The sequence below is a fragment of the Branchiostoma floridae genome, chromosome 3 (genome assembly GCF_000003815.2).
Source record: "Branchiostoma floridae strain S238N-H82 chromosome 3, Bfl_VNyyK, whole genome shotgun sequence".
Taxonomy (NCBI): Eukaryota; Metazoa; Chordata; class Leptocardii; order Amphioxiformes; family Branchiostomatidae; genus Branchiostoma; species Branchiostoma floridae.
The window spans coordinates 7,396,726-7,409,569 of record NC_049981.1 but is presented as its reverse complement, the minus strand read 5'-3'; the positions used below and the strand labels follow the sequence as shown (position 1 = coordinate 7,409,569).

The 12,844-nt window shown below is 43.0% G+C and overlaps 1 protein-coding gene across 1 annotated transcript; it reads right to left on the bottom strand.

Annotated features, from left to right (window-relative positions):
* Positions 1-394: 394 nt before the first annotated feature.
* Positions 395-12,311, bottom strand: LOC118411651 (zinc finger protein 93-like). Its single transcript, XM_035814129.1, has 6 exons — positions 12,056-12,311; positions 9,439-9,640; positions 8,489-8,574; positions 1,727-1,826; positions 984-1,096; positions 395-424 (listed from the first exon to the last, which is right to left on the bottom strand). The coding sequence occupies exons 1-6, from the start codon at positions 12,200-12,202 to the stop codon at positions 395-397; spliced, it is 678 nt and encodes a 225-aa protein (XP_035670022.1). The 5' UTR covers positions 12,203-12,311.
* Between the last annotated feature and the right edge of the window lie 533 nt (positions 12,312-12,844).

The window sequence follows — 12,844 nt, the reverse complement described above, 5'->3', positions numbered from 1 at the left end:
TGAGCTGCCCTGTACCCACACTCACCACACATGTAGGGTTTCTCACTAGTGTGTTTTGTTAGATGTTGGTCCAAATTGCCTTTCTGTGCTGTAGAAAAGTCACACTGGTCACACTTGTAGGGTTTTTCTCCTGTGTGGGTTCTCATATGTAGGGACAAGCGGGACTTATCAGCTGTCCTGTACCCGCACTCTCCACACATGTAGGGTTTCTCACCAGTGTGCTTTGTTACATGACGGTCCAAAGATGATTTCGTTGCAGCAGAATAGTCACACTGGTCACATTTGTAAGGTTTTTCTCCTGTGTGGGTTTTTATATGTCGGAACAATAGGAACTTAACAGCTGTCCTGTACCCACACTCACCACACATGTAGGGCTTATCACCAGTGTGTTTGACTAGGTGTTGGTCCAAATGGGACTTCTTTGCTGCAGAGTAATCACACTGGTCACACTTGTAGGGTTTCTCACCAGTGTGTTTTGTTAGATGCTGGTCCAAACTGCATTTCTGTGCTGCAGAATAGTCACATTGGTCACACTTGTAGGGTTTTTCTCCTGTGTGGGCTCTCATATGTCGGGATAAGCTAGACTTGTGAGCTGTCCTGTACCCACACTCACCACACATATATGGTTTCTCACCAGTGTGTTTTGTTAAATGACGGTTCAAATGGGATTTCCTTGCTGCAGAATAGTTACACTGGTCACACTTGTGGGGTTTTTCTCCTGTATGGGTTCTTATATGTTTGGATAAGTCAAACTTGTCAGCTGTCCTGTACCCACATGCCTCACACATGTAGGGTTTCTCACCGGTGTGCTTTGCTAAATGACGGTCCAAAGATGATTTCGTTGCAGCAGAATGGTCACACTGGTAACATTTATAAGGTCTTTCTCCTGTGTGGGTTTTTATATGTCGGGACAATCGGAACTTAACAGCTGTCCTGTACCCACACTCACCACACATGTAGGGCTTATCACCAGTGTGTTTGACTAGGTGTTGGTCCAAATGGGACTTCTTTGCTGCAGAGTAATCACACTGGTCACACTTGTAGGGTTTCTCACCAGTGTGCTTTGTTAGATGCTGGTCCAAATTGGATTTCTCTGCTGCAGAATAGTCACACTGGTCACACTTGTAGGTTTTTTCTCCTGTGTGAGTTCTCATATGTTTGGATAAGTCAGACTTGTCAGCTACCCTGTACCCACACTGCCCACACATGTAGGGTTTCTCACCGGTGTGTTTTGTACGATGTCTGTCCAAGTTGAATTTCTGTGCTGCAGAATAGTCACACTGGTCACACTTGTAGGGTTTTTCTCCTGTGTGGGTTCTCATATGTCGTAATAAGGCAGACTTGTCAGCTGCCCTGTACCCACATTCCTCACACATGTAGGGTTTCTCACCAGTGTGTTTTGTTAAATGACGGTCCAAAGATGATTTCGTTGTAGCAGAATAGTCACACTGGTCACATTTGTAAGGTCTTTCTCCTGTGTGGGTTTTTATATGTCGGAACAATAGGAACTTTAATGCTGCCCTGTACCCACACTCACCACACATGTAGGGCTTATCGCCAGTGTGTATGGCTAGGTGTTGGTCCAAATGGGACTTCTGTGCTGCAGAATAGTCACACTGGTCACACTTGTATGGTTTTTCTCCTGTATGGGTTCTCATATGTCGTAATAAGTCAGACTTGTAAGTTGCCCTGTACCCACACTCCTCACACATGTAAGGTTTCTCACCGGTGTGTTTTGGACGTTTGCAAAAACTGGAATCCTGTACTGCAGTGTAGCTGATCTCGTTCCCAACGTGTTCCATCTCGACACTCTGTAAAGCGTTGGGCTGGGGAACAAAGAAAATGAAACACGGATTTAACAACGGTATTTGAAAAAAAAGCGAGAAACCTTCAGAGCCATCGCCTACCGTGGACCCACCATCTGGAACAGTCTAGCACCAGACGTACAGCCTCTTTAACAATACAGTAACAGATCCGGAAATGACCGAAATGAATAGACTTCAATCATATAGCAGTTTCTCTCTGTAAACGTGTGTAAAAAAATTCTATATAGACTTACAGGACTTATAAGGACTCTAAACGATGTAACTGTATCTCTGTTATGTACTTTGTCTGACCCTTGCCTCTTCCCTCATGACCTCAATGAAAAGCGGCCTGCAGGCCGATTTGAGCTTTCATGAATAAATTGAGGTCCAAACAAACAAACAAAAATGATGATGAGTTCAAAAAGCTTCACCTTAGCCACCTCCTTACCTCAGATGAGGATGATTGCTTTACCGGATTTCTTATGGAATTTGCAACAGGAAAACAAGATCAATGGTAATTCATTTTCCCCTCTCCAGTGATTATTTGGAACTTTGTTTCTTACAACGACTTTTCTTCTACCAAAGAGGATAAACTGGTCTATCAAGTGGACAAGTTTTCAAATATCATTTGAAGTAAGCCTCTTTCGCGGCCTTTTTGCGGGCGTTTGCGCAGGGAGGGGCATATTCTCGATTTTTTATCGCAGTTAGGTTTCATGCCAATTTTTTTTTATCGCGGTTCGGTTTCATGGCGATTTTTTTATCGCGGTCAGGTTTCATGCCGGGAAGGTTCTTACGTCGAGGAGGGAATATTCCGGGGAGGTCTTATGTCCGTTCCCGCAAAAAGGCCGCGAAGGAGGCTATTCTTTCATACTGCGGCCAGTATACAGACGAAATTTCATTCACATGCTATGGTCGTGTACCAACCGCCCTCAAGCAATAGGATTAACTATTTCTCCGACCAACCCAACCATGACTGGACTTAGTTTTTCCTCAAGGAAATTTTACTGCGGCATGGATCCATGGTGCAAGCAGAGACACAACCTCACTGCTTGTCCCTATCTATATATTATTAATTATAACCTCATTGGCCCTATGGATCAAATTCAGTGGATCTGTGAGCCGAAGATAGCCTCTACCAAGCTCCGCGATCGGTGGTCTAAATAGTAGAAATAGAAAAGTAGAGTCCAAGATCTACAAAGTACAATCCCGCGTAGAACTCTCCAGTACATGGGACCCCGTCTTACACCACAAAGGACAATAACTTTTTCCTTTGATGTTGTCTTACCATAGAGTCTATAGTACGCTAGGGGAGTTAGCCGGCCAGAGGAGTACGTTTCCTCGATGTCGACGTTTGATCCAAGGGTCGTAGGGGATTGTATTCATAATTTCAGATGGTATAACGTTAACGTAAGGTCAGCGGCCCCATGTAAAAGATGAAAGCTCCTTGGTATGACTATGAGTGAGCTTCTGGCATAAACCTGAAGTGCCAAGACTCTGCACAATAAAAAAATGTAACCTGGTATTCCAGCAAAACCAGGTATCTACCATTCGGGTTAAAGGAAATAGTTTTGTTGGCCATTGAATGGTTGATGGTAAAATGAGGAGCCAAAACAGGCAGACATGACAATCCAACAGTTTCCAAACATTACACTTTTGGAAGAATTTGAAAAAACAACAACGGGATTTTAAAGCAACAAATGCTGAAAGGGGACCAAAGGTGTGAAATTCGTGAATTCATACTCTGGTCAATGATGCAAGTTGCAATTTACTGCTAAAATAAACAAAAGAGGGCAAACTTGGCAAATCCCCGTCAAAATGAACGAAAGCCAATATTTCACACCTTGACGCAATTTGTACCTGGCCCGGGTCACAAAAGGTAGAGCAGTTCACAGCGCGGGGAGAAGACAGGGTAGGGCAGAGGTGATAATGATTGAATTACAATGGGTCATTATGGAAAACAGCAAACCCAAGCCAAAAACATTAGGGACAACAAATTTTATTGAGCTCACAGTCGAAAATGTCTCATAGGAAAAAAACAATCACTCAGGTAAAAACAGGCCAATGTACTAGTATATAGCAATATGTTTGAAACGTGCCTGAAAACTAAAACAGAGTACCATAAGCATAACAGCGATGTTGATCGTCACAATTTAGGCTAGAAAATAATCTCGAAAACCTAGTCGCAGTATGCAGCGAAAACCTGACAGGGGCACAAAATTTCGCGCACTGAGAAAGTCATCAACAAAAAGAATCGATCAAGATCTTAGAAGAACTAACCACAGCATGATATCGTAAAACACAGTTATTCACAGGTCAAGCGTGATTATACTGATACCTCTAGTGTAGGACGTCTGCGATCTTGACCTAACGCAAGTTCGATCATTTGTGTTTGTTTATAATGAAAATAATTCAGTGTTCTGTGCTTACACGAGTATTTCTATACAGTTTGCAGCTTGTCTACATGCATACAGATACTGGAATGCAAAGTGTCTAAAAGCTCATCAACAAAGCTATTATGCGGAACCCCACTGAAAACGTAAAAGTTGGGAATTATTCAAGTCTGAAGCCAAGTTACGTACCTGATGTTGTGGTGAGTCGGGAAGTGAGAAGAGAGAATTCGAAACGGCGTCTCCGAGACCGACCCCAGAATCAGTCGGGTCTCCCGCTAAACCAGCCCGATCCTGCCCCCGATAACTCACGGTCACGGCCTCGCTGTTCATCGGCGATCCAAGACTTACGTAATTACTTCGGAGCAAAATTCATGTACACTTGTGTAAAATGCGAAGGAGCGTGACGAGAGACTGTGCACGCTCTCCCCGGCTCTTGTGATCCTAACATCTGGGCGATCCCACTGAGTGAGCAGGGGCGCACGATATCCAATTACATAGTATAGCCTAGGTTGGCCATCTGTTCACCTGTTCATGACTTCCAAATGCCTGGAGATTATTATTTCGATAGACGTGGTCTCTTGGTGCTTGGTTTCACATGGTTCAGTTTTAATTGTCGCAAGTCAACCTCTGCTTGGAGACTCTCAGAGTAAACGGCGCTACAGCAGTAGTCTAGTTAGAGGGTCTGCATGCTCTTTTCCGTAAGGCGTAGGCAGGCCTTTTAATTTCCCGTAATTTGTAGGGAAGCTATTTTATTTCACGTAATTCGTAGTTAGGATGGAAAATTTACCGTAAAGCGTAGCCAGTGTATTTCACGTAGAGCGTAATGGAGCCTAAAAATTTCACGTAAAGCGTAATCTAGCCTAAAAATCACCCGTAAATCGTAGCCTGGTCTCCCGAATTTCGTAAGTCGAAGGGTAGTCTACCAGTAAATTTAGCCCCTCAAAACACGGGAAATTGCGTTTCAGAGGATCAAGATTTCAAAATTTCGCCGGACCTCCCTTGCTACACATTTCACATTCGGTCATCGACATGGCAAAAATATGTATCAGGGGCCTCGTCCTCACCTTTTTTGTCGTTAATACGAATGGTATTGTAGTTAGCTAGCTTAGTCTGGCAGCAAAATTTGCCTATGAAAATGCAGGAAATGTCATTTTAGAGGTTCAAGATTTCAAAATTTCCATGGTCCTCCCGTTGCGCCGCCTCTTTCCTTTGGCGCTCTAAATGCTGAAAAAATTATGTTGGGGATGTGTCAAACTCAAAGACCTGGTTTGCTAATACAAATGTCATTGAAGTAAGCTTAGTCTGTCAGCAAAATTTGCCCATAAAAATGCAGGAAATATCATTTTAGATGGTCAGGATGTCAAAATTCCCTGCGCCGCCTCGCGCCTTCGGCGCTCGAAATGCTGAATATATGTTGGGGGATGTGACGTGTCAACCTCAAACACCATTTTTGCTAATACAAATGTCAATAAATTTAGCTTTATATGATACCCATCAAATCAAAATTTTGTCTCAGAAAAACTCAGGACGTGGCGTGTTAGGGGGTCAGCCCGGTCAGGATTTCAAAATTTTCCCGGACTTTCATTGCGACGCCTCACCCCTTCGGCGCTCGACATGGCAAAAATAAGTTGTGCGGCGTCACCCCAAAAGCTTACGCTGAACCCCTGGGAATCTTTGTTCAGATATGCCATTTAACTTAGCTTTGTCTGCCAGCGAAAATTTACCCTCAAAATGCAGGAAATAGTGTTTCAGAGAGTCAAAAAAGACTCAAAATTTTAAATCTTCCAAGCGGAGCATGCCCCGCCTCTGTCGAGTGTTGCTAGCCTTCTAGAATTTAGCGTTACTCGTTGCCGGCCTTTCTGAATTCAACGTAAAACGTTGCCGGCCTTCGTGAATTTAACGTAAAGCGTTGTCGACCGTCCCGAATTTAGCGTAAAGCGTTGTCAGGACCCCCCATGCAGACCCTCTAGTTACTAGACTTGCGTAGTGGACAGAAGAGACTCGCGGGAGCTGTAATACGGCTGGATACCAGGCTATCGTAATACCTCCGCCAAGTATTTTGTTTTCACTGTTCTTTGTCTGTGCCCGCTAATCTCCAAGCAAATCTTGCGTGGCATAAGACAGTATAATAAGCTGGGGAAGGAGTTTAGCCGGCAGAGGAGTGATTGGTCAATTTACTCCTCTGTCGAGAAAACTCCTTCCCAAGCTTATGATGCTGTCTTATGCCACGCAAGATCTGCTCGGAGAGTACTGTAGTATATGTGTTTTTGCTGTCACTCGAGAAGCTGTGGATGGATCTTTATGATTATACTTTGGCATGAGGGCAGGGAATCAGGACAGTGAAGGTCAAGTTCAGCAATGTGCCTACTGTCCAATTCTACGCTACTGCAGCGGAACTTTCAGCTCTGATATCTCACGTTCTGGGCATTCTATGGATGTCATTCTTGAGTGGTTCAGCTCTGATTATAGCTCTTGGGGCAGATTGAAAATTTAGTAGTCAAACCTGCCCAAGACGGTCGATTTGGACAGGTGGTCGGTTAGTAGAGTATCGACTCACAACATGCCTGATGCATAGTATAAATGGTTTCCGTTGGCAAATACAATAAGAGGTCTCTTAATACTGAAGTCAATGGGGAAAAATTTCGGGACCGAGAAAAGCGGTCGTAATAGCCAGGTGGTCGCTAGGAAGAGGTGGTCGCTTAGGTAGGTGTAACTGTAGTTGATTTTTTAGTCTCAAACAAAATAGGCCTCTAAAAGTAAAAAAATCTAGGCGGCCCAAACCTCTTCTCCAAGCAGAGGTTGGGTAAGGAGAAGTAGTGGCTGAGATTTCCTACTCAGGGGGAGGGAGTGATAAAGAAATTCTGGTCACTGATATTCCCCGACCTAACCTCTGCTTGGGGAATCGGTTAAAGCTCCCTAGAATTTTTTTTACCTGTAGGGACCGATTTTGTTGGAGACTTTTAAAAAACAACAACTAAAGAGAGGACGACGGATGATTTTTAGCATACACAATTACACATGTAGTTAGATAGTTAAAGTGATGACTGAGATAATTAGATGCTTATTATGTAGATCGAGACCTAATTTAGATAATCAATGATGAAACCTAGAGTGTTTCTATAATAGCTACATACTAGTATATAAACTAGTTCACTTTTGTGTTGATTAATAATTGAAATATATTATTCATGCAACTTTATTTGCAATATGACGGCTTGAACATCATGTCAACAAAACCAATATGTATCTGTTTGTTCAATATTACCTGTCACTGCTACACTAAGGTGGGATATAGTGCCTAAGTAACTTACTTTACACACATGACATGAAGTAGTTTTAACTAAACACTTTCCCAAGTTTTATACAGGCTAGCGTTAATTGTAATCAGTATCTTCAACAGATTTACAACTGCAAAGAACAAAGTTGCTAAGAGACAATAGTGCAATGTGTGCTCACGCTTTTCAAGGCTTAAGAATGATTTATTTCAAAACAATCGCATCAGTGACAATGTATGGCAATGTTCAGACAACATATCAATTGAGTTACAGTCTAGTATTTTTCAAGAAATCTATTTACTAAACTACTAGTGAACTAATAATAATATAATGTAGTATAACCAAATAATGGATACTATAATTACTACTTCAACAGTTACTACTAACTAAATCAAGTGAAACCTACAGCGAAAGGGAACTATTGCAAACATTATATTGTCCTTTGCTGCTGTCCAAGCTGCTCTGGAACTTAACATTGGTCAAATCACATTTAGGAATAGTAGTCAGTTTCTTTTCTTTGAATGGCATTATGAACCTATGTTAATTTTCTACATGACAAAAGTACACTGAAAGTATCACTGAACATTTCTTAAGTAAGGTAACAGTTGCTCAAGCAACTGGATAAAATCTAACCAAGTGCTTGAGTAATTGTTAATCTAATTGCTTGAGTAACATAATTCTTTCCTCTATCACACAATCTGTCTGTACAACAGCAAAGTCCAGACTGAATCTTAACGGCTTTGTGATCAAGTGTAGCCTCTAATACTCTAATAGCCTAGTAGTCTAAGTATACAACCCATGGGTCACATGTGTGGGTTCTCATATGTCTTGATAAGTTAGACTTGTAAGTTGTCCTGTACCCACACTCCCCACACATGTAGGGTTTCTCTCCAGTGTGTTTGACTACATGTAGGTCTAAAGCGACTTTTTGAGTAGCAGAATAGTCACACTGGTCACACTTGTAGGGTTTTTCTCCTGTGTGGGTTCTCATATGTTTGGATAAGGTAGATTTCTGAACTGCTCTGAACCCACATTCCCCACACATGTAGGGTTTCTCAGCGGTGTGCATCGCTAGATGGTGTTTGTTCAAAGTGTCTTTCCGTGCTGCAGAAAATTCACACTGGTCACACTTGTAGGGTTTTTCTCCTGTGTGGATTCTCATATGTTTGGATAAGTCATACTTGTAAGTTGTCCTGTACCCGCACTCCCCACACATGTAGGGTTTCTCTCCAGTGTGTTTTGTTAGATGGTAGTCCAAAGATGATTTCGTTGCAGTAGAATAGTCACACAGGTAACATTTGTATGGTTTTTCTCCTGTGTGGGTTCTCATATGTCGGGATAAGGCAGACTTTTGAGCTGTCCTGTGTCCACATTCCTCACACATGTAGGGTTTCTCTCCAGTGTGTTTTGTTAGATGTTGGTCCAAAGATGATTTCGTTGCAGCAGAATAGTCACACTGGTCACATTTGTAGGGCTTTTCTCCTGTGTGGGTTCTCATATGTTGGGACAGGCGGGACTTATCAGCTGTCCTGTGCCCACACTCACCACACATATAGGGTTTCTCATCAGTATGTTGTGTTAAATGACGGTCCAAAGTGGATTTCTGTGTTGCAGAATAGTCGCACTGGTCACACTGGTAGGGTTTCTCTCCTGTGTGGGTTCTCAAATGACTGGCTAAATGAGACTTTTTAGCAGTCCTGTATCCACACTCCCCACACATGTAGGGTTTTTCACCAGTGTGTTTTGCTAGGTGGTAGTCCAAAGATGATTTTGTTGCAGCAGAATAGTCACACTGGTCACACTTATAGGGTTTTTCTCCTGTGTGGGTCCTCATATGTTGGGATAAGTCACGCTTGTAAGCTGTCCTGTACCCACACTCACCACAAATGTAGGGTTTCTCACCGGTGTGTTTTGTACGATGTTGGTCCAAAGTGGATTTCTGTGTTGCAGAATAATCGCACTGGTCACACTTGTATGGTTTTTCTCCTGTGTGGGTTCTCATATGTTGGGATAAGTTAGACTTGTAAGCTGCCCTGTACCCACACTCACCACACATGTAAGGTTTCTCATTGTCATGTTTTGCATGTTTGTAAAAACTGGAATCCTGTGCTGCAGTGTAGTTCATCTCACTCCCAGTGTGTTCCATCTCGACACTTTGTGAAGCCTTAGGCTGGGGAACAAAGAAAATGCAAAAAAAATGATGAGTTCAAAAAAGCTCCTACATATATGTCTAGACATGCTTCAACTCAGTCACCTACTTGCCTCAGCTGAGGATGATTGCTTTCCTGGATCTCTTATGAAATTTGCTATGGGAAAACTACATCAATGGCTTTTTTTTTTCCTGAGTACTAAGTATTTGGAACTTTGTTTCTTACAATGACTTTTCTTCTATCAAAGAGGATAAACTGGTCTATCAAGTGAACAAATGTCATTTGAAGTTAGTCAAATGTCATTTGAAGTTAGGCCCCTTCGCAGCCTCTTTGTGGGCGTTTGCGCAATTTTATGAGGGAGGGGCATATTCTCGATTTTTTTATCGCGGTCAGGTTTCATGTCGGGAAGGTTCTTACGTCGAGGAGGGAATATTCCGGTCTTATGTCCGTGTCCGCAAAATGGCCGCGAAGGAGGCTATTCTTTCATACTGACATATACTTGCACAGATGAAATTTCATTCACATGCTATGACTCTATTTTTCTTAGTCTTGGTAGCATAATTCTTTCCTACCATACCCACAAGCAATAGAATTAACTATGTCTTCCGAACAAACCAACCACAAATGGACCCAGTTTTTCCTCAAGGAAATTCTACCGCGACATGTATCTATGGTGCAAGCAGAGACACAACCACACTGCTTGTCCGTATCAATATGACCTCCTTGGCCCTATGGATCAAAGTGGATCAGTGAGCCACTACCAAGCTACGCGATCGGTGGTCTAATAGTAGAAATTGGACAAGTAGAGTCCAAGATCTACAACCCCGCGTAGAACTCTCCAGTATATGGGCCCCCGTCTTGTCTTGCATCACAAAGGACAGTAACTTTTTCCTATGATGTTGTCTGACCATAGTGCTAACTTGACTTACATTTGAGTGACATTTGCATATGATCCTTACAAGTTAGTGGTTCAACCGGTTTTCTTGTTAGCTGTACTTGTATTGAATTGTCCGGCCAGTACATTCTAAGATCTATAGTGACGCTGAAAAAGAGTGATGCATGTCACTCGAAACGTCTGGAATTTTATCCAGCCGTAGAGATTGAATTGTATTTGAATAGAGTCTATAGTAAGCTAGGGGAGTCAGCCGACCAGAGGAGTACGTTCCGTCGAAGTTTGATCCAAGAGTTGTACCGGATTGTATTCATCATCTCAGATGGTGTAAAGTTAACGTAAGGCCGGTGGCCCCATGTAAAAGATGAAAGCTCCTTGATTTGACTATGAAGGAGCTTCTGGCATAAACCTGAAGTGTCAAGACTCTGCACAATATAATGTAACCCGGTATTCCAGCATAACCAGGTATCTACCATTCGGGGAAATAGTTTTGTTGGCCATTGAATGGTTGATGGTAAAATGAGGAGCCAAAACAGGCAGACATGACAATCCAAGAGTTTCCAAACATTACACTTTTGGAAGAACATGGAAAAACAGAATTTTAAGCAACAAATGCTGAAAGAGGACCAAAGGTGTGAAATTCGTGAATTCATACTCTGGTCAATTATGCAAGTTGCAATTTACTGCTAAAATAAACAAAAGAGGGCAAACTTGGCAAATTCCCGCCAAAATGAACAAAGGCCAATATTTCGCACCTTGACGCAATTTGTACCTGGCCCGGGTCACAAAAGGTAGAGCAGTTCACAGCGCGGGAAGATGACAGGATAGGGCAGAGGTGATAATGATTGAATTACAATGGACAAGTATGGAAAACAGAAAACCCAAGCCAACATAAGGAACCAAATGAGTTGGCTGTCGTCATGTCGAAAAATCATGTCTCAATTCTCATAAGAAAAAAAAAACGATCACACAGGTAAAAACAGGCGAATGCATACTATATCGGAATTTTGCCTGGAAACCAAAACAGGCACATGTGACCAGTTACCGTCGAATATGAAGCGGTTTAGAGAGTCAACAACAAACAAAGTAACAAAACAGCGATGATAAGAAAAAAAAAGCAAAATCTCAATTTGAAAACCCAGTCGCAGTACTAGTGTGCAGCGAAAACCTTAATCTCCAAGCAGATCCTACGGTAGCATAAGATAGTATCAAAAGCTGGCAGAGGAGTGAAGCCGTCTTAGGAGTGTGTTTCGCTACCGAAATGGACACCTTTGGGATGACTACACTCTTTGGCCAGTTTGGTACTATCTTATGCCATTGTAGGATCTGCTTGGAGATTACGAAAACCCGACAAGGGCCCAAACTTTCGAACACTGAGAAAGTCATCAACAAAAAGAATCGATCAAGATCTTAGAACTAACGATAACGGTTTCATACAGAATGCAGTGTGTCTAAATATCATCAACAAAGCTATTATACGGAACCCCACTGAAAACGTAAAAGTTGGGAAATTATTATTCAAGTCTCAAGCCAAGTTACGTACCTGATGTTGTCGTGAGTCGGAAAGTGAGAGGATAGAACTCGAAACGGCGTCTCTGAGACCGACCCCAGAGTCAGTCGTGTCTCCCGCTAAACCAGCCCGATCCTGCCCCCGATAAGTCACGGTCACCGCCTCGCTGTTCATCGACATCGGCGATCCAAGACTTACTTCGGAGCAAAATTCATGTACACGTGTATAAAATGCGACGGAGCGAGACGAGAGACTGTGCACGCTCTCTCCGGCTCTTGTGATCCTAACATCTGGGCGATCCCACTGAGTGAGCAGGGGGGCACCGTATCCAATTACATAGTATGGCCCAGGTTAGCCATCTGTTCACCTGTTCATGACTTCCAAATGCCTGGAGACTATTATTTCGGTAGACATGGTCTCTTGGCGCTTGGTTTCACATGGTTCAATTTCAATTGTCGCAAGTCTACCTCTGCTTGGAGAGTAAACGAGTCTACAGCAGTGGTCTAGTTACTAGACTTGCGTAGTGGACAGAAGAGACTCGCGGGAGCTGTATTAAATACGGCTGGATACCAGGCTATCGTAATACCTTCTAGCCTGGAGTCCAGCCTTGTTAGCTTTGGCCCCCGCCCGTCTCTCCCGACCGCCTAGTCTGCCAGGAGATCCGACCATGGCATAAGACACTTCCACACTCGCCGCGGAGTGTGACCTGCCACTTTGCAGATTCAACCACGTGACTCCTAGCCCGGCGTCACTCCACCGAGCGCTTTTGATCCTACCATAAGCTACCGTAGAATCTGCTTGGAGATTAGCTACTGCCGAGTA

Coding starts and splice junctions, on each gene's coding strand:
- LOC118411651 (XM_035814129.1), bottom strand. CDS start 12,202: ATGTCGATGAACAGCGAGGCGGTGACCGTGACTTATCGGGGGCAGGAT. Junction 8,575..9,438: donor AGGAGAAAAACCATACAAGT/GTGACCAGTGCG, acceptor AATTTTCTGCAG/CACGGAAAGACACTTTGAAC. Junction 1,097..1,726: donor CAAACGTCCAAAACACACCG/GTGAGAAACCTT, acceptor ACTATTCTGCAG/CAGAGAAATCCAATTTGGAC.